This window comes from Pseudophryne corroboree, chromosome 11 (assembly GCF_028390025.1).
Source record: "Pseudophryne corroboree isolate aPseCor3 chromosome 11, aPseCor3.hap2, whole genome shotgun sequence".
Lineage (NCBI taxonomy): Eukaryota > Metazoa > Chordata > Amphibia > Anura > Myobatrachidae > Pseudophryne > Pseudophryne corroboree.
In genome coordinates, this window is record NC_086454.1 from 162,170,370 (window position 1) to 162,192,113 (window position 21,744).

General features: G+C 46.8%; 1 protein-coding gene across 2 annotated transcripts in view; it reads right to left on the minus strand.

Moving 5' to 3' along the window:
- The window catches only part of LRP5 (LDL receptor related protein 5), a 317,788-nt gene that overhangs the window by 64,066 nt on the left and 231,978 nt on the right, over positions 1-21,744 (minus strand). For both annotated transcript variants that reach the window (XM_063945049.1, XM_063945050.1), the window contains exons 12-13: positions 16,346-16,669; positions 8,253-8,455 (exon numbers count right to left, since the gene is read on the minus strand). In XM_063945049.1, coding sequence (XP_063801119.1) covers positions 8,253-8,455; positions 16,346-16,669 — 527 coding nt within the window. The remainder of the gene's footprint in view (positions 1-8,252; positions 8,456-16,345; positions 16,670-21,744) is intronic.

A 21,744-nucleotide genomic window follows, 5' to 3' on the forward strand; every position in this document is an offset into this window, starting at 1 on the left:
TGATCTCATCTCCCAGCGCCGCCTCAACCTCCGCCGGCTCCGCCCCCCCTCCGCTGCTATGGCAATTCCCCCGGCATATTGCCGGGTCGGGAGAGCCTGCAGCAGCTGCCAATGCCGGATCCCACCAGGGAAGGACCCATTTCCAATTCCCGGGTGGGATCCGGCATTGGCAGTGTGAAAGGGGTATTAGTATATAGACCCCTATATTCCCGACCACATGTATAAACATACACACTATATGGTTATTTTTTATCTTTGATGCCCATTAGCCTATTAACCTACGAGTAGGTGTTTGTATCGTGGTAGGAAAACCGAATACCCAGAAGAAACCCACACAAACAAGAGGAAAACATACAAACTACACACAATTGGAACTAAACCCATGACCACAGTGTTCTCAGGCATTTCATTATTTATTATTTACACAGTTTACATGGCCCTTGCATACGTCAACCGAACAAGAAAAAGAAAACTATGCTAATTGTTCTAGAGTTTATAAATTGTCAAACAAGTACTCACAGAATGAAAAAATAAGATTTACTTACCGATAAATCTATTTCTCGTAGTCCGTAGTGGATGCTGGGGACTCCGTCAGGACCATGGGGAATAGCGGCTCCGCAGGAGACAGGGCACAAAAGCAAGCTTTTAGGATCACATGGTGTGTACTGGCTCCTCCCCCTATGACCCTCCTCCAAGCCTCAGTTAGGTACTGTGCCCGGACGAGCGTACACAATAAGGAAGGATCTTGAATCCCGGGTAAGACCCAAACCAGCCACACCAATCACACCGTACAACTTGTGATCTGAACCCAGTTAACAGTATGATAACAATGAAGTAGCCTCTAAAAAAGATGGCTCACAACAATAATAACCCGATTTTTGTAACAATAACTATGTACAAGTAATGCAGACAATCCGCACTTGGGATGGGCGCCCAGCATCCACTACGGACTACGAGAAATAGATTTATCGGTAAGTAAAATCTTATTTTCTCTAACGTCCTAGTGGATGCTGGGGACTCCGGTCAGGACCATGGGGATTATACCAAAGCTCCCAAACGGGCGGGAGAGTGCGGGTGACTCTGCAGCACCGAATGAGAGAACTCCAGGTCCTCCTCAGCCAGGGTATCAAATTTGTAGAATTTTACAAACGTGTTCCCCCCTGACCACGTAGCTGCTCGGCAAAATTTTAAAGCCGAGACCCCCTCGGGCATCCGCCCAAGATGAGCCCACCTTCCTTGTGGAATGGGCATTGACAGATTTTGGCTGTGGCAGGCCTGCCACAGACTGTGCAAGCTGAATTGTACTACAAATCCAACGAGCAATAGTCTGCTTAGAAGCAGGAGCACCCATCTTTTGGGGTGCATACAATATAAACAGCAAGTCAGACTTTCTGACTCCAGCCGTCCTGGAAATATATATATATATATATATATATATATATATATATATATATATATATATATATATATATATATATATATATATATATATATTTTTAGGGCCCCGACAACGTCTAGCAACTTGGAGTCCTCCAAGTCCCTAGTAGCCGCAGGCACCACAATATGTTTCAGGCGAAACGCTGACACCACCTTAGGAAGAAACTGGGGACGAGTCCGCAGTTCTGCCCTGTCCGAATGGAAAAACAAATATGAGCTTTTTTTAAGACAAAGCCCCCAATTCTGACAATCGCCTGGCCGAGGCCAGGGCCACAACATGGTCCCTTTCCATGTGAGATATTTCAAATCCACAGATTTGATCGGTTCAAACCAATATGATTTGAGGAATCCCAACACTACGTTGAGATCCCACGGTGCCACTGGAGGCACACAAGGGGCTGTATATGCAATACTCCCTTGACAAACGTCTGGACTTCAGGAATTGAAGCCAATTTTTTCTGGAAGAAAATCTACAGGGCCGAAACTTGAACCTTAATGGACCCCAATTTGAGGCTCATAGACACTCCTGTTTTCAGGAAGTGCAGAAATCGACCTAGTTGAAATTTTTTCGTGGGGCCTTCCTGGCCTCACCCACGCAACATATTTTCACCACATGTGGTGATAACGTTGTGCGGTCACCTCCTTCCTGGCTTTGACCAGGGTAGGTATGACCTCTTCCGGAATGCCTTTTCCCTTAGGATCAGGTGTTCAACCGCCATGCCGTCAAACGCAGTCGCGGTAAGTCTTGGAACAGACAAGGTCCCTGCTGGAGCAGGTCCTTTCTTAGAGGCAGATGCCACGGTTCCTCTTGGAACAGACATGGTTCTTGCTGAAAGCAAATCCCATCTTAGCTCCCGAGGCCATTAGTCCTCTGTGAGCATTTCTTGAAGTTCCGGGTACCAAGTCCCTCTTGGCCAATCCGGAGCCACGAGTATAGTTCTTACTCCTCTACGTCTTATAATTCTCAATACCTTGGTTATGAGAAGCAGAAGAGGGAACACATACACCGACTGTTACACCCACGGTGTTACCAGGACGTCCACAGCTATCGCCTGAAGGTCTCGTGACCTGGCGCAATACCTGTCCCGTTTTTTGTTCGGGCGGGACGCCATCATTTCCACCTTTGGTCTTTCCCAACGGTTCACAATCATGCGGAAAACTTCCCGATGAAGTTCCCACTCTCCCGGGTGGAGGTCGTGCCTGCTGAGGAAGTCTGCTTCCCAGTCGTCCACTCCCGGAATGAACACTGCTGACAGTGCTATCACATGATTTTCCGTCTAGCGAAAAATCCTTGCAGTTTTGACCACTGCCCTCCTGCTTCTTGTGCCGCCCTATCTGTTTACGTGGGCGACTGCCGTGATGTTATCCCACTGGATCAATACCGGCTGACCTTGAAGCAGAGGCCTTGCTAAGCTTATAGCATTACAAATTTGCTCTTAGCTCCAGTATATTTATGTGGAGAGAATTCTCCAGACTTGATCACACTCCCTGGAAATTTTTTCCCTGTGTGACTGCTCCCCAGCCTCTCAGGCTGGCCTCCGTGGTTACCAGCATCCAATCCTGAATGCCGAATCTGCGGCCCTCTAGAAGATGAGCACTCTGTAATCACCACAGGAGAGACACCCTTGTCCTTGGATATAGGGTTATCCGCTGATGCATCTGAAGATGCAATCCGGACCATTTGTCCAGCAGATCCCACTGAAGAGTTCTTGCGTGAAATCTGCCGAATGGAAGCGCTTCGTAATAAGCCACCATTTTTTACCAGGACTCTTGTGCAATGATGCACTGACACTTTTCCTGGTTTTAGGAGGATCCCGATTAGCTCGGATAGCTCCCTGGCTTTCTCCTCTGGGAGAAACACCCTTTTCCTGGACTGTGTCCAGAATCATCCCTAGGACCAGCAGACGTGTCGTCGGAACAACTGCGGTTTTGGAATATTTAGAATCCACCCGTGCTGTCGTAGAACTACTTGAGATAGTGCTACTCCGACCTCCAACTGTTCTCTGGACCTTGTTCTTATCAGGAGGTCGTCCATTTTCTTTGAAGACGAATCCTCATTTCGGTCATTACCTTGGTAAAGACCCGGGGTGCCTTGGACACTCCAACGGCATCGTCTGAAACTGATAGTGACAGTTCTGTACCACGAACCTGAGGTACCCTTGGTGAGAAAAGCAAATTTTGGGACATGGAGGTAAGCATCCCTGATGTCCCGGGACACCATATAGTCCCCTTGTTCCCAGTTCGCTATCACTGCTCTGAGTGACTCCATCTGGATTTGAACCCTTGTAAGTGTTCAAATTTTTCAGATTTAGAATCGGTCTCACCTAGCCTTCTGGCTTCAGTACCACCCTATAGTGTGGAACAATACCCCTTTCCTTGTTGTAGGAGGGGTAATTTTATTATCACCTGCTGGGAATACAGCTTGTGAATTGTTTTCAATACTGCCTCCCTGTCGGAGGGGGACATTGGTACAGCAGACTACAGGAACCTGCGAGGGGGGAAACGCCTCGACATTCCAATCTGTGCCCCTTTGATACTACTTGAAGGATCCAGGGGTCCTGTACGGTCCCAGCGTCATGCTGAGAACTTAGTAGAAGCGGTGGAGGGCTTCTGTTACTGGGAATGGACTGCCTGCTGCAGTCTTCTTCCCTTTCCTCTATCCCTGGGCAGATATCTTATAGGGACGAAAAGACTGAGGCTGAAAAGACGGTGTCTTTTTCTGCAGAGATGTGACTTAGGGTAAAAAACAGTGGATCTTCCAGCAGTTGCCGTGGCCACCAGGTCCCATGGACCGACCCCAAATAACTCCTCCCCTTTTATACGGCAATACATCTTTGTGCCGTTTGGAATCTGCATCCCCTGACCACTGTCGTGTCCATAAACATCTTCTTGCAGATATGGACATCGCATTTACTCTTGATGCCAGAGTGCAAATATCCCTCTGCGCATCTCGTATATATAGAAATGCATCCTTTAAATGCTCTATAGTCAATAAAATACTGTCCCTGTCAAGGGTATCAATATTTTTAGTCAGGGAATCCGACCAAGCCACCTCAGCTCTGCACATCCAGGCTGAGGCGATCGCTGGTCACAGTATAACACCAGCATGTGTGTGTATACTTTTTAGGATATTTTTCTGATAAGCATGTGAGCGCCTTATCCACCCTGAGGGGTGTTTCCCAATGCGCCTTAACTTCTGGCGGGAAAGGGTATACCGCCAATAATTTTCTATGGGGGAAACCCACGCATCATCACACACTTCATTTAATTTATCTGATTCAGGAAAAACTACAGGTAGTTTTTTCACCTCACACATAATACCCTTCTTTGTGGTACTTGGAGTATCAGAAAAATGTAACACCTCCTTCATTGCCCTTAACGTGTGGCCCTAAAGGAAAATACGTTTGTTTCTTCACCGTCGACACTGAAATCAGTGTCCGTGTCTGGGTCTATGTCGACCGACTGAGGTAAATGGGCGTTTTTACAAGCCCCTGACGGTGTCTGATACGCCTGGACCGGTACTAATTTGTTCGCCGGCCGTCTCATGTCGTCAACCCACTTGCAGCGTGTTGACATTATCACGTAATTCCTTAAGTAAGCCATCCATTCCGGTGTCGACTCCCTAGAGAGTGACATCACCATTACAGGCAATTTGCTCCGCCTCCTCACCAACATTTTCCTCATACATGTCGACACACACGTACCGACATACAGCACACACATAGGGAATGCTCTGATAGAGGACAGGACCCACTAGCCCTTTGGGGAGACAGAGGGAGAGTTTGCCAGCACACACCAAAATGCTATAATTATACAGGGACAACCCTTATATAAGTGTTCCTCCCATATAGCATTTAATATATATGTATATCGCCAAATCAGTGCCCCCCTCTCTGTTTTAACCCTGTTTCTGTAGTGCAGTGCAGGGGAGAGCCTGGGAGCCTTCCCCTCAGCCTTTCTGTGAGGGAAAATGGCGCTGTGTGCTGAGGAGAATAGGCCCCGCCCCCTTTTCGGCGGGCTTCTTCTCCGGAGATTGTGAAGTCTGGCAGGGGTTAAATACATCCATATAGCCTCAAGGGCTATATGTGATGTATTTTTCGCCATACAGGTATTCTACATTGCTGCCAGGGCGCCCCCCCCCGCGCCCTGCACCCTCCGTGATCGCTGTGGGAAGTGTGCTGACAGACAATGGCGCACAGCTGCAGTGCTGTGCGCTACCTGAGGAAGACTGAAAAGTCTTCTGCCGCCTGGTTCCGGACCTCTTCAATCTTCAGCATCTGCAAGGGGGTCGGCGGCGCGGCTCCGGGACGAACCCCAGGGCGAGACCTGTGTTCCGACTCCCTCTGAAGCTAATGGTGTCCAGTAGCCTAAGAATCCAATCCATCCTGCACGCAGGTGAGTTGAAATTCTCTCCCCTAAGTCCCTCGATGCAGTGAGCCTGTTGCCAGCAGGACTCACTGAAAATAAAGAACCTAAAAACTTTTTCTAAGCAACTCTTTAAGAGAGCCACCTAGATTGCACCCTTCTCGGACGGGCACAAAAACCTAACTGAGGCTTGGAGGAGGGTCATAGGGGGAGGAGCCAGTACACACCATGTGATCCTAAAAGCTTGCTTTTGTGCCCTGTCTCCTGCGGAGCCGCTATTCCCCATGGTCCTGACGGAGTCCCCAGCATCCACTAGGACGTTCGAGAAATAAAGTTAGAAAACAGTACCTGAATCATTAATGACCATTCTATAAGAACACACAAAAATTAAGTACAAATATAAAACAAACAAAAAACCACATATAAGGGCTGAGAATGAATTCTTTGCGATGCCGTGAAGTGCCCCCAGGAAGGTCGGGTGAAAGCACGTAGTGACCCCCAATATCGTAATCTCTCTAATTTTCCCTCAAACCCCATAGAGATGTACAGAAAAATTAGCGCCGTTTGACTACTGTAATAAACAGCGATGCATACAGCCTATCATAGACACAAATGTATTCTCCCCCTGAGATTCTTACAGTGATTTTATACCTGCAATGGTGGGGTCTGTCTACTACTTACTCAGGCCTGAACTTACCCCCTTCTCCTTACCTGTCAGCAGCAGCAACCTCCCCCACCCCGCCCCCACGATCAGCCCCTAGCGCTGTGCAGGTCGAAGCAGTGACAAACATGCAGTTTTTACCAATCTATATTTTATAGGGGCTGTGGCCACACCTCTGATTAGGCCACGCCTCCAACATTACTCAGGCCTTAACCCTGTAAACCTGTGCAATCTAGTACCGCTTTCAGATCGCAAATGCCGGATCCCACCCGGTAAGAGAAACGTGTCCTTACCGGGTGGGATCCGGCAATTGCTCTGCTTTTGTTGGCTTTCCGATCCGGCAATATACCGAGTCGGTTGCCATAGCAGCGGGGGGTGGGGGGGTGGGGGGTGGGGTGCAGCAGCAGCAAGGCAGGGTTGGAGGCGGCGCTGGGAGATGAGCTAATCTCCTGCGCCGCCTCTCCCTATGCTGTGAATGGGAACAGTGTCACATCGACGCGGCTCCCATTCACACTGCGCCTGACCCGGTATTCAACCCGGGTATAATCCTTCTTTTATACCGGGTTGAATTACCGGATCAGGCAACCCGCTAATTCGCCAAAAGTGCTTTCACATCGCACACTGACCCGTGTCGACACGGCAATATGCCGTATTGCCGTGTCGATACCGGGTTGTTTGTGCGATGTGAAAGGGGTATAGGATATGGAACAGCAGTCCTAGCTTGGGAAAATATATCACTGAATCTCAATTACAAGTGAAACTTAGAAAACTAGAATATCGTGCAAAAGTTAATTTATTTCAGTAATTCAACTTAAAAGGTGAAACTATTATATAGACTCATTACATGCAAAGTGAGATATTTCAAGCCTTTGTTATAATTTTGATGATTTTGGCTTACAGTTTAAAATAACCCCAAATCCAAAATCTCAGAAAATTAGAATATTACATAAAATCAATAAAAAAAGTATTTTAAATACAGAAATGTCGGCCCTCTGAAAAGTATAATCATGCATTGCCAGGAGAAAGATGAGAGACATGAGATAGAACAATGCAGAAGAGCTGAAGGCCGCTATTGAAGCATCCTGGTCTTCCATAACACCTCAGCAGTACCACAGGCTGATAAAATCCATGCCACGTCGCATTGAGGCAGTAATTCATGCAAAAGGGGCCCAAACCAAGCACTGAGTATATATGCATGGTTATACTTTTCAGAGGGCCAACATTTCTATATTTAAAATCCCTTTTTTCATTTTTTTTGTAGTATTCTAATTTTCTGAGACTTTAGATTTGGGGTTTTCTTAAACTGTAAACCACAATCGTCAAAATTATAACAAATAAAGGCTTGAAATATCTCACTTTGCATGTAATGAGTCTATATACCAGTTTCACCTTTTAAATTGTATTATTGAAATAAATGAACTTTTGCACGATATTCTAATTTTCTCCTGTAGTGTTCAAGGAATTGTCTAAAGAAAAAATAGTCCATGAAGATTCAATATGGATATCCATTACTCATTAACAATCAGGAAAAACAAAAACAAAATTATTTTGGTAAAGATGTATCAAGCAGTGGAAAGAATGGAGATGTGGAAAAGTGGATAAGTTGTCGATGGCAAAACAACCAGCCTGTAGGTAGCTATTACGAGTACATTCTACAAAATGATAGGTAGAAGCCGATTAGTTGGTAAAGGCAACTTCTTCACTAATCCATTTCTCTCTTTTTTCTTTTTTTTTTTACACTGCTTGTTACATGTACCCCAATAATTAGATAAATAGACACAACTCTTACCTGTGTGCCATCATCCTTAGCCCTTTTAATTATATTCTGCTTCCCATCCACCCAATAAATGAGTTTGTCTACTGGGTCGTAGGTAATTGCTTTGACATTTCTTAGGCCATGGATTGGAAGGATGATGTCCGGACTCTGCTGCTCATCCACTAACATCCGATTTATCGCCGTCTTCTGGCTAAACAGCAGGAAGCTGGAGGGTACTGCAGCACAAAATGCAATAATTAATATTACAGTAGGAAAGAGCTCATTGATCTATATACCTTCAATATCCCCAAACTACATAAACATTACTAAAGCATATAGCATCAGTAGCAGAACTATCAGTCCTGAATAAGGGCCTCAAGTTAGCCCGATAGTCATCTTGACAAATATGATTTGTTCATAGATCTCAAATATATACGTAACCTTACAGTACAGAGACATTTTTTTTTAAAAACCCCAGGACAGAAACCCCTCAGTCCCAAAGACCTTTGGTGGCTCCACCCTCCCGTTTCTATCCAGTTGAATCAAGAGGTAGTCATCTTGACATTTTTCACAATCCAGTGAAAGATTACTTTAGAAAGATTAAACCTCACAATATGAGATATTCTAGCAACCTTTACCCCCAGGAAAAACAAGCCATTAAATCCTTAAAAATGGAGGATAATGTTATCAAGCAGGCCGATAAAGGGGGGGCCATTGTCATTTTAGACAGACCGTCTAATTTGGATGAATCAAATAGAATTTAACTTGACGAGAATACCTACAAGATATTAAAAGAAAATCGCACCATTGACTTCTGTGATCAGCTAAACACCCTCCTTGGCAGAGAGCTTAAGGAGGGCTGTTTATGCATTGAAAAAATAAGAATTTACTCACCGGTAATTCTATTTCTCGTAGTCCGTAGTGGATGCTGGGTACTCCGTAAGGACCATGGGGAATAGACGGGCTCCGCAGGAGACTGGGCACTCTAAAAGAAAGATTAGGTACTATCTGGTGTGCACTGGCTCCTCCCTCTATGCCCCTCCTCCAGACCTCAGTTAAGGAAACTGTGCCCGGAAGAGCTGACACAACAAGGAAAGGATTTGGAATCCAGGGTAAGACTCATACCAGCCACACCAATCACACTGTACAACTTGTGATAACCATACCCAGTTAACAGTATGAACAACAACTGAGCCTCAGTAACAGATGGCTCATAACAATAACCCTTTAGTTAAGCAATAACTATATACATGTATTGCAGAGAGTCCGCACTTGGGACGGGCGCCCAGCATCCACTACGGACTACGAGAAATAGAATTACCGGTGAGTAAATTCTTATTTTCTCCGACGTCCTAGTGGATGCTGGGAACTCCGTAAGGACCATGGGGATTATACCAAAGCTCCCAAACGGGCGGGAGAGTGCGGATGACTCTGCAGCACCGAATGAGCAAAGGCAAGGTCCTCCTCAGCCAGGGTATCAAACTTGTAGAACTTAGCAAATGTGTTTGAACCCGACCAAGTAGCAGCTCGGCAAAGCTGTAAAGCAGAGACCCCTCGGGCAGCCGCCCAAGAAGAGCCCACCTTCCTTGTGGAATGGGCTTTTACTGATTTAGGATGCGGTAACCCTGCTGCAGAATGAGCTTGCTGAATCGTGTTACAGATTCAGCGCGCAATAGTTTGCTTTGAAGCCGGAGCACCCAGTTTGTTGGGTGCATGCAGGATAAACAGCGAGTCAGTTTTCCTGACTCCAGCCGTCCTGGCTACATAGATTTTCAAAGCCCTGACTACATCAAGTAACCTGGAGTCCTCCAAGTCCCGAGTAGCCGCAGGCACCACAATAGGCTGGTTCAAATGAAAAGCTGATACCACCTTAGGGAGAAATTGGGGACAAGTCCTCAACTCTGCCCTGTCCATATGAATGAAAGATCAGATATGGGCTTTTACATGACAAAGCCGCCAATTCTGACACACGCTGAAGCTAAGGCCAACAGCATGACCACCTTCCATGTGAGATACTTTAGCTCCACGGTCTTAAGTGGCTCAAACCAGTGTGATTTCAGGAAATCCAACACAACGTTAAGATCCCAAGGTGCCACTGGAGGCACAAAAGGGGGCTGAATATGCAGCACTCCCTTAACAAACGTCTGAACTTCAGGCAATGAAGCCAGTTCTTTTTGAAAGAAAATAGATAGGGCCGAAATCTGGACCTTTATGGACCCCAATTTTAGGCCCATAGTCACCCCTGACTGTAGGAACTGCAGAAATCGACCCAGCTGGAATTCCTCTGTTGGGGCCTTCCTGGCCTCACACCAAGCAACATATTTCCTTCCTAGCTTTTATCAGCGTAGGAATCACTTCATCCGGAATGCCCTTTTCCGTTAGGATCCAGCGTTCAACCGCCATGCCGTCAAACGCAGCCGCGGTAAGTCTTGGAACAGACAGGGCCCCTGCTGTAACAGGTCCTGTCTGAGAGGCAGAAGCCATGGGTCCTCTGAAATAATTTCTTGTAGTTCTGGGTACCAAGTTCTTCTTGGCCAATCCGGAACGATGAGTATAGTTCTTACTCCTCTCTTTCTTACTATCCTCAGTACCTTGGGTATGAGAGGAAGAGGAGGGAACACATAAACCGACTGGTACACCCACGGTGTCACTAGTGCGTCCACAGCTATCGCCTGAGGGTCCCGTGACCTGGCGCAATATTTTTTTAGCTTTTTGTTGAGGCGGGACGCCATCATGTCCACCTGTGGCAGTTCCCAACGATTTACAATCTGTGTGAAGACTTCTTGATGAAGTCCCCACTCTCCCGGGTGGAGGTCGTGCCTGCTGAGGAAGTCTGCTTCCCAGTTGTCCACTCCCGGAATGAACACTGCTGACAGTGCTAGCACGTGATTCTACGCCCATCGAAGAATCCTTGTGGCTTCTGCCATTGCCATCCTGCTTCTTGTTTGTTTACATGGGCGACCGCCGTGATGTTGTCTGACTGAATCAGTACCGATTGGTTTTGAAGCAGGGGCTCTGCTCGACTCAGGGCGTTGTAGATGGCCCTTAGTTCCAGAATATTTATGTGTAGAGAAGTCTCCAGACTTGACCACTGTCCTTGGAAGTTTCTTCCCTGAGTGACTGCCCCCCATCCTCGGAGGCTTGCATCCGTGGTCACCAGGACCCAGTCCTGTATGCCGAACCTGCGTCCCTCGAGAAGATGAGCACTCTGCAGCCACCACAGCAGAGACACCCTGGCCCTTGGGGACAGGGTGATCAACCGATGCATCTGAAGATGCGATCCGGACCATTTGTCCAACAGATCCCACTGAAAGATCCTTGCATGGAACCTGCCGAAGGGAATTTCTTCATAAGAAGCCACCATCTTTCCCAGGACTCGCGTGCAGTGATGCACCGACACCTGTTTTGGTTTCAGGAGGTCCCTGACCAGAGATGACAATTCCTGGGCCTTCTCCTCCGGGAGAAACACCTTCTTCTGTTCTGTGTCCAGAATCATTCCCAGGAAAAGCAGACACGTCGAAGGAATCAGCTGCGACTTTGGGATATTCAGAATCCAGCCGTGCCGTTGCAACACTTCCTGAGAGAGTGCAACGCTGACCAACAACTGCTCTTTGGACCTCGCCTTTATGAGGAGATCGTCCAAGTACGGGATAATTATAAATCCCTTTCTTCAAAGGAGTATCATCATTTCGGCCATTACCTTGGTAAATATTTTCGGAGCCGTGGAGAGACCAAACGGCAACGTCTGGAATTGGTAATGACATTTCTGTACCACAAACCTGAGGTACTCCTGGTGAGGTGGGTAAAAGGGGACATGCAAGTAAGCATCCTTGATGTCCAGCGACACCATAAAATCCCCCTCTTCCAGGCTTGCAATAACCTCCCTGAGCGATTCCATTTTGAACTTGAACTTCTTTATATAAATGTTCAAGGATTTTAAATTTAGAATGGGTCTCACCGAACCGTCCGGTTTCGGTACCACAAACATTGTGGAATAGTAACCCCTTCCCTGTTGAAGGAGGGGGACCTTGATTATCACCTGCTGGAGGTACAGCTTGTGAATTGCCGCCAGTACTATCTCCCTTTCCCCTGGGAGGAGCTGGCAAGGCTGATTTGAGGTAACTGCGAGGGGGAGTCGCCTCGAACTCCAGCTTGTATCCCTGAGATACAATTTGTACAGCCCAGAGATCCACTTGTGAGCGAACCCACTGGTTGCTGAACTTTCGGAGACGCGCCCCCACCGCACCTGGCTCCGCCAGTGGAGCCCCAACGTCATGCGGTGGACTTAGTGGAAGCAGGGGAGGATTTTTGTTCCTGGGAACTGGCTGCCTGGTGCAGCTTCTTTCCTCTACCCCTGCCTCTGGCCAGAAAGGATGCGCCTCTGACCCGCTTGCCTTTCTGAGGCCGAAAGGACTGCATTTGATAATACGGTGCTTTCTTAGGCTGTGAGGGAACCTGAGGTAAAAACGTCGACTTCCCAGCTGTTGCGGTGGATACGAGGTACGAGAGACCGTCCCCGAACAATTCCTCACCCTTATAAGGCAAAACCTCCACGTGTTTTTTAGAATCAGCATCACCTATCCACTGCCGAGTCCATAATACTCTCCTGGCAGAAACGGACATTGCATTAATTCTAGATGCCAGCAGGCAAATGTCCCTCTGGGCATCCCGCATATATAAGACGACGTCTTTTATATGTTCCATGGTTAGCAAAATAGTATCCCTGTCGAGGGAATCAATGTTGTCTGACAGGGTATCAGTCCATGCTGCTGCAGCACTACACATCCAGGCTGAAGCAATAGCAGGTCTCAGTAGAGTACCAGAGTGTGTATACACAGACTTCAGGATAGCTTCCTGCTTTCTATCCGCAGGCTCCTTTAGGGCGGCCGTATCCTGAGACGGCAGTGCCACCCTTTTAGATAAGCGTGTGAGCGCCTTGTCCACCCTAGGGGATGTTTCCCAACGTAACCTATCCGTTGGCGGGAAAGGGTACGCCATCAGTAACCTCTTAGAAATCACTAGTTTCTTATCAGGGGAACTCCACGCTTCTTCACACAAATCATTTCATTCATCAGATGGGGGAAAAGTCACTGGCTGCTTTTTCTCCCCAAACATAATACCCCTCTTGGTGGTAACCGGGTTAACGTCAGAAATGTGCAATACATCTTTCATTGCAGTAATCATGCATCAGATGGCCTTTGTAGACTGTACATTTGTCTCATCCTCATCTACACTGGAGTCAGACTCCGTGTCGACATCTGTGTCTACCATCTGAGCCAGAGGACGTTTATGAGCCCCTGACGGCCTCTGAGTCGCCTGGGCAGGCGCGGGCTGAGACCCCGGCTGTCCCAAGGCTGCTGCGTCATCGAACCTTTTATGTAAGGAGTTGACACTGTCGGTTAAGACCTTCCACATATCCATCCAATCAGGTGTCGGCCCAGTCACCACACTAATCTGCCCCTGCTCCGCCTCCACGTAACCCTCCTCATCAAACATGTCGACACAGCCGTACCGACACACCGCACACACACAGGGAATGCTCTGACTGAGGACAGGACCCCACAAAGTCCTTTGGGGAGACAGAGAGAGAGTATGCCAGCACACACCACAGCGCTATATAACACAGGGATGTACACTATAATAAGTGATTTTTCCCAATAGCTGCTTACTTATCTTATTTGCGCCTAAATTTAAGTGCCCCCCCTCTCTTTTTTACCCTTCTTGTATCCAGATACTGCAGGGGAGAGCCTGGGGAGCTGGTTCCAGCGGAGCTGTGAAGGGAAAACGGCGCTGGTGTGCTGAGGAAGAAGGCCCCCTCAGCGGCGGGCTTCTGTCCCGCGTTTTGTGTGACTTAATGGCGGGGCTTGCACACATATACAGTGCCAGACTGTATTATGTGTATAATTTGTGCCAAAAAGTATTATAATTGCTGCCCAGGGCGCCCCCCCCCCCCTGCAGTGCTGTGCGCTACCTTAATGAAGACAGGAGTCTTCAGCCGCCGTTTTCGTCGTTCTCTTCTGTCTTCTGGTTCTGCAAGGGGGACGGCGGCGCGGCTCCGGGAACGGACGATTGAGGTCAGGCCCTGTGTTCGAACCCTCTGGAGCTAATGGTGTCCAGTAGCCTAAGAAGCACAAGCTAGCTGCAAGCAGGTAGGTTTGCTTCTCTCCCCTCAGTCCCACGTAGCAGTGAGTCTGTTGCCAGCAGATCTCACTGAAAATAAAAAACCTAACAAATACTTTCTTTTCTAGCAAGCTCAGGAGAGCCCACTAGGTGCATCCAGCTCTGGCCGGGCACAGATTCTAACTGAGGTCTGGAGGAGGGGCATAGAGGGAGGAGCCAGTGCACACCAGATAGTACCTAATCTTTCTTTTAGAGTGCCCAGTCTCCTGCGGAGCCCGTCTATTCCCCATGGTCCTTACGGAGTTCCCAGCATCCACTAGGACGTCAGATGCTATCCTGATGAAGCCTGCTTAGACAGGCGAAACTAGTTGATAGCAGAGACACCAGCAACTGTCTGCCGGCAGACACCCGACTCTTTATGCATTCGACTATTGAAGTAAGTCATTCAGTAATTATGGATTAAGGGCATTTTTGGACTTTGTGAATATAAGCTTCATTTGAGACATTGCCCTTACCAACCCAGGTATTTTTCACTGAAGGTGATTGAATTGTCTGTATTAGAGGATCCATAGGACAGCGCTGACTGTGGCCCATACAGGAATTTGATATACCATAAACCAGACTACCAGATACGTTATTAATCCCAAATACGGATTTAAATTATTACACCTCAGTGAGTAATTCGCCAATAGGCGTATCACAGGTCATTATATGTTATATGTTGTATGTATATGTATTGTTGTAGTATACCAATTATTAGGATTCACGATTGGGTATTAATTGTATATGTTTTAATGAACAGTAGAAGGGATATTATCCATTCCTGTAATTTACTTTTACTATTTCAATAAAAAAAGATATATTATCTATATATGGATTTGTACTGGAATTATTTTTAGATTTATGCTATAGTGGAAGATCTATATAGTGCACTTGATTAAATTAGCGCTGGGAGGCACCCCCTATGTTTTATTTGTACTAACTGAGAGGAGTGTGGAGTCCTTTCATTCCTCCATAGCAGCTTTACTTATTAAACGAGGCAATAAGCGCAGCCCTCGACCCTTTACTCTTTTAGCCACAGTAAGTTACCAAGGCTAATTGATCCCTTGGGAGCGATCCAATTAGCCTTGAAAGTTGTCTGTATCATGGATAACTGACCCGATTTCTCAATCGCAAAAAACACATGGATCCCGGAATTCTTTCCTGATCCATTTGTTTTCATATGGAAAAACGGGTTCGTTTTCATGTGGAAAAAAACGGTCTACAATTGAATAATGACTATCGGCAAAAATTGCGGCAACGGTCAGTTTTCTTGCGTGACAGCTTAACGGGCACAATAGAATTCCCCCCATTTATGTTTCCAGTCACTCATTATAATCACTACTCAGCAACCTGTCCCATGATAATGGGGGAAAAGCTGTAATGTACCAGGCAATCACTATTATAAGGAGACAGAGCAGTATTTCTTCATTTATAATAAACTAAATAGTATAGAGTTTGAAAAACAGATTGTTCCAAGATTATTAACTGCAGAAGAAAACTGTATTCTTTACAAATAAGAATCTACTGGTCCCTCAGATGCATGTCCCAGCCTGGCTCGCTGTGTTCATTGTTACAGGCAGAATGTTAATATGGCAACATAACAGTGTAATGGTGTGTACACACGGTGAGAAATTTTCTTACGATTTTGACTATAAGTTAGTGCAGATCGCAAGGTGAAAGTCACCTTGTGATCCCGATTCAATGCGCGGTCGGCATCGCAAGACTAGACAGACTGTGCAGGCAAGTCAATTTTGATTATCTCGTAGAAAAGATAGTTAAGATTGACACTTAGCCAAAATCGCACACAGTCAGTATCGCAAGCACACTCATTATGTGCTTGCGATGCCGACTTGGCCCCTGTCGCATAGTGAGAATCAGGCACAGCCCGAATCTCACTGTGTGTATGTGCCATAAGTGCTGCAGAAATTACTATACATAAGGTAATGGACACTAGTGGTGCTTACGGCTGCAGTTCCTGTGGTTGGAGTCCAAGGTGTAATGAGAGGAGCAACTACATCTGTATCCATTAGGCACAGCCAGGCAGAGCTGGCCGCAGTGCCCATTGTTCTGCATACATTCATTGGAGCCGTCCTGGCGGGAGGAATGGAATACCAGGATGTCCATCACAAAGTCCAAGTGACCCTGGATCAATGTGCGGTTCTTCCCATTCACTTTGTCTGCCCTTTCTATGCTGTGCAGGTTCCAATCTGTCCAGTAGATAAAGTCACTGTACTGGGTCAGTCCAAATGGGTGAGGAAGGTCATCGGCAATGATCTCCCGGTCTTGGCCTGTTGAAACAAGAAGTTGAAAAATGATTCTGCAGATTAATGGATAGATAGAAATGCAGTCTAAACATAGATCACTGAGCTGTAAGAGTTACTGCATCCTGAAAATTCATTCAGATAAGTACACCTTATATTTCTACATGTGCAGTCAGACAGACTGAGTGCCAACAGCGATCTAAGGGCTGGCTCTGACAAATGGCGCAACTGGAACTTTCCCTATAAGCAGAAGAGAAACTTGAAATGCAAAAAAATAAAAAATAAATATTGTCTCAGTGAGCTCTTACATACATAACCTTAAAATGTACTAAGCCTTGAAGAGTGATAAAGTGGAGAGAGATAAAGTACCAACCAATCAGCTCCTGTTTTTCCAAATACCACAATCTGTACCATGGCAGTAAAAAGTTGATTGGCTGGTACTCTCTCTCTCTCTCTCTCTCCAAGGCTTAGTACCTCTGCAATTAGTTGATCCTTAGTTCATTGTCTATCTCAAGCATGTCTAAATTGCTGTACTGTACTCACCACCACTGATGGGAGGCTATTCCACCTATCCACTACCCTTTCTGTGAAGTACTTTTTCTTCAAGTTTCCTTTGAACCTACCAACATCAGCCCAATGTTACAGTTATGGGAAGGGGAGTGTGGAGAGCGCTGTATTTACCCCAGCTGTTACAAGGAGAAACGCAGCGAGCTGTGCAGGGTGTAACCACACAGGTGCATGTGGCAGTCTAGAAGTGTGAATAAGTAGGATGCAACAAAAGGTAGACTGAAAATTAGCGACATATTTTTTAAGGATAAAAAATATTTGAAAAAGAAAATAAGCTTTCCATTTCAAAACTACTCATTTCATTAAAATGTGCGTTTATACACTTCAAGGCACACCGACTCCTGTTAAAAATGCTGATTAACTATTACACTGCTGAATGATTCCTACACGATGATGGCATGCCCATAAAATGCATGAAGTCATAATATTCCCAGGCAGGCGCTGAGAGCAGGAATAAGGAAACTGCGCAGACACAACAGCTGGTTTTACGCTCAACACACAAACTCCATCCTCTACTGTACATTTAATCGTTCTCCGTTTTTTCCTGTTAGCAGGCTATTCCTAAGTGCTTCATAAGCAACGTGGAAAAAGGATTATAAAATAAATATAAATTAAATTCTACTATACTCATTTATTCATGCCTAACTCATGATGTACAAACACAGCAAGTGATAAAAAGTGACATGTTCAGGCTGCAAGTAGCTGCTGGATGTAGCAGTTTGGTACGGATACCCCGGATCACTAATGCACACACGGAATTTCTACATGCCATCACTGCTGCTTTTATCCCAGCCAGGGGCACTTCTTCTACAACTAGATACCAGGCTACAAACGTGGTTCTGATCTCTCTTCCATTAGGACAATCCTTAGCATTTCACTGGTTCCAGTATGAATGGTCGACCATGTTATGGTCGACATTCATTAGGTCGGCCACTATTGGTCGACATTGGCATGGTCAACGTGGACAAATGGTCGACACATGGTAAGGTCGACGTGAGTTGTTTTTTTAACTTTTTTTGGTGTCGTTTTCTGTGTAAAGTGACGGGGAACCCCAATTAGTGCACTGATTCGCTCGCCATGCTTCGGGCAAGGTGCCTCACTCCGCTACCGCACGCTCGACACAGATTACCGTTCCTAATCGTTGTCAACGTGGATCGTAAAGTATGGAAAAGTTCCCCCAAAGGGAATTTTTTTTTGAAAAACTCATGTCGACCTTTTCATGTGTCGACCATGTACCCATGTCGACCAATAGTGATCGACCTAATGACTGTCGACCATAACATGGTCAACCATCCAAATGGATACCCATTTCACTACATACATTTCATTATAATACAGAAGCTCCTGCAGCTTCTGCATTAGCTGTACAGTCCCCATGATGCAGGGAAGGTCATAATCCAAAACAAAAAATAAGATTTTAAACCTACCGGTAAATCTTTTTCTCGTAGTCCGTAGAGGATGCTGGGATTCCGTAAGGACCATGGGGATAGACGGGCACCGCAGGAGACATGGGCACTTTAAGAAAGACTATGGATCTGGGTGTGCACTGGCTCCTCCCTCTATGCCCCTCCTCCAGACCTCAGTTAGAGAAACTGTGCCCAGAGGAGACGGACAGTACGAGGAAAGGATTTTTGTTAATCCAAGGGCAAGATTCATACCAGCCACACCAATCGCACCGTATAACTTGTGATACACTAACCAGTTAACTGTATGAAAACAACATAGCATCAGTCCAAGACCGATGAAAACTATAACATAACCCTTATGTAAGCAAAACTATATACAAGTCTTGCAGAAGAAGTCCGCACTAAACAGGAGGTCCTCCTCAGCCAGGGTATCAAACTTATAGAACTTTGCAAAGGTGTTTGACCCCGACCAAGTAGCAGCTCGGCACAGCTGTAGTGCAGAGACCCCTCGGGCAGCCGCCCAAGACGAGCCCACCTTCCTAGTGTAATGGGCCTTAGCCGATTTTGGTAACGGCAATCCTGCCGTAGAATGCGCCTGCTGAATCGTGTTACAGATCCAGCGAGCAATAGTCTGCTTTGCAGCAGGGCCGCCGACCTTGTTCTCTGCATACAGGACAAACAGTGCTTCTGTTTTTCTGATCCTAGCCGTTCTGGCCACGTAAATTTTCAAAGCCCTGACCACATCAAGGGACTCGGAATCCTCCAAGTCACGTGTAGCCACAGGCACGACAATAGGTTGGTTCATATGAAAGGATGAGACCACCTTAGGTAGGAATTGAGGACGGGTCCGCAATTCCGCTCTATCCATATGGAAAACCAGATAGGGGCTTTTATGTGACAAAGCCGCTAATTCCGAAACTCGCCTAGCCGAAGCCAAGGCTAACAACATGACCACCTTCCAAGTGAGATATTTCAACTCCAAGTGGTTCAAACCAATGTGACTTAAGGAAACTTAACACCACGTTAAGGTCCCAAGGCGCCACCGGAGGTACAAAAGGAGGCTGAATATGCAGTACTCCCTTCACAAAAGTCTGTACTTCAGGTAGAGAGGCCAATTCCTTTTGAAAGAAAATGGATAAGGCCGAAATCTGAACTTTAATGGAGCCTAATTTTAGGCCCAAATTCACTCCAGTTTGTAGGAAGTGAAGAAAACGGCCTAGATGGAATACTTCCGTAGGAGCATTCCTGGCCTCACACCAAGAAACATATTTTCGCCATATTCGGTGATAATGTTTAGATGTCACGTCCTTCCTAGCCTTTATTAGCGTAGGAATGACCTCATCCGGAATACCCTTTTCCGCTAGGATCCGGCGTTCAACCGCCATGCCATCAAACGCAGCCGCGGTAAGTCTTGGAACAGACAGGGACCCTGTTGCAACAGGTCCTGTCTTAGAGGAAGAGGCCACGGATCTTCTGTGAGCATTTCCTGCAGATCCGGATACCAGGTCCTTCGTGGCCAATCCGGAACAATGAGTATTGTTGTCACTCCTCTTTTTCTTATTATTCGCGCAACACCTTGGGTATGAGAGGAAGAGGAGGAAATACATAGACCGACTGGAACACCCACGGTGTCACTAGGGCGTCCACAGCTACCGCCTGAGGGTCTCTTGACCTGGCGCAATACCTTTGTAGCTTTTTGTTGAGACGTGACGCCATCATGTCTATTTGGGGCAGTCCCCACTGACTTGCAATCTGTGCGAAGACTTCCTGATGAAGTCCCCACTCTCCCGGATGCAGGTCGTGTCTGCTGAGGAAGTCTGCTTCCCAGTTGTCCACTCCCGGAATGAACACTGCTGACAGTGCGCTTGCATGATTCTCCGCCCAGCGAAGAATTTTGGTGGCTTCCGCTATCGCCACTCTGCTCCTTGTGCCACCCTGGCGGTTTACATTAGCTACCTCGGTGACGTTTTCTGACTGGATCAGAACTGGTCGGTCGTGAAGTAAGGTCTCCGCTTGACGTAGGGCGTTGTATATGGCCCTTAGTTCCAGGATGTTGATGTGAAGACAAGTCTCTTGACTTGACCAAAGGCCTTGGAAATTTCTGCCCTGTGTGACTGCTCCCCAACCTCGGAGGCTCGCGTCCGTGGTCACCAGGATCCAATCCTGAATGACGAACCTGCGGCCCTCTAAAAGGTGAGCACTCTGCAGCCACCACAGGAGAGATACCCTGGCCCTGGGGGACAGCGTGATCCGCTGATTCATTTGCAGATGTGACCCGGACCATTTGTCCAATAGGTCCCATTGGAAAGTCCTTGCATGGAACCTGCCAAAGGGAATGGCTTCGTACGTCGCCACCATTTTTCCCAGGACTTGAGTGCAATGATGTACTGACACTTGTTTTGGCTTCAACAGGTTCTTGACTAGAGTCATGAGTTCCTGCGCTTTTTCTATCGGAAGAAAAACCCTTTTCTGGTCTGTGTCCAGAATCATGCCCAAGAAGGGCAGACAAGTCGTAGGATTCAGCTGCGACTTTGGAATATTGAGAATCCAGCCGTGTCGCTGTAACACCTTCAGTGAAAGTGATACGCTGTTCAGCAACTTCTCCCGTGATCTCGCTTTTATGAGGAGATCGTCCAAGTACGGGATAATTGTGACACCCTGCTTGCGTAGGAGCACCATCATTTCCGCCATTACCTTGGTGAAAATTCTCTGAGCCGTGGAAAGCCCAAACGGCAACGTTTGAAATTGGTAATGACAATCCTGTACCGCAAATCTCAGGTACGCCTGATGAGAATATATGGGAACATGCAGGTATGCATCCTTTATGTCCAGAGATACCATAAAATCCCCCCCTTCCAGGCTGGCGATGACCGCTCTGAGCGATTCCATTTTGAATTTGAACCGTTTTAAGTAAAGGTTCAGGGATTTTAAATTCAAAATGGGTCTGACCGAACCGTCCGGTTTCGGGACCACAAACAAAATTGAGTAGTACCCCTTCCCTCTTTGAAGCAGGGGAACCGCGACCACCACTTGTTGAAGACACAATTTTGTGAATCGCATGTAACCCTATCTCCCTTTCCAGGGGAGAAGTCGGTAGCGCCGACTTGAAAAACCGGCGAGGAGGCACCT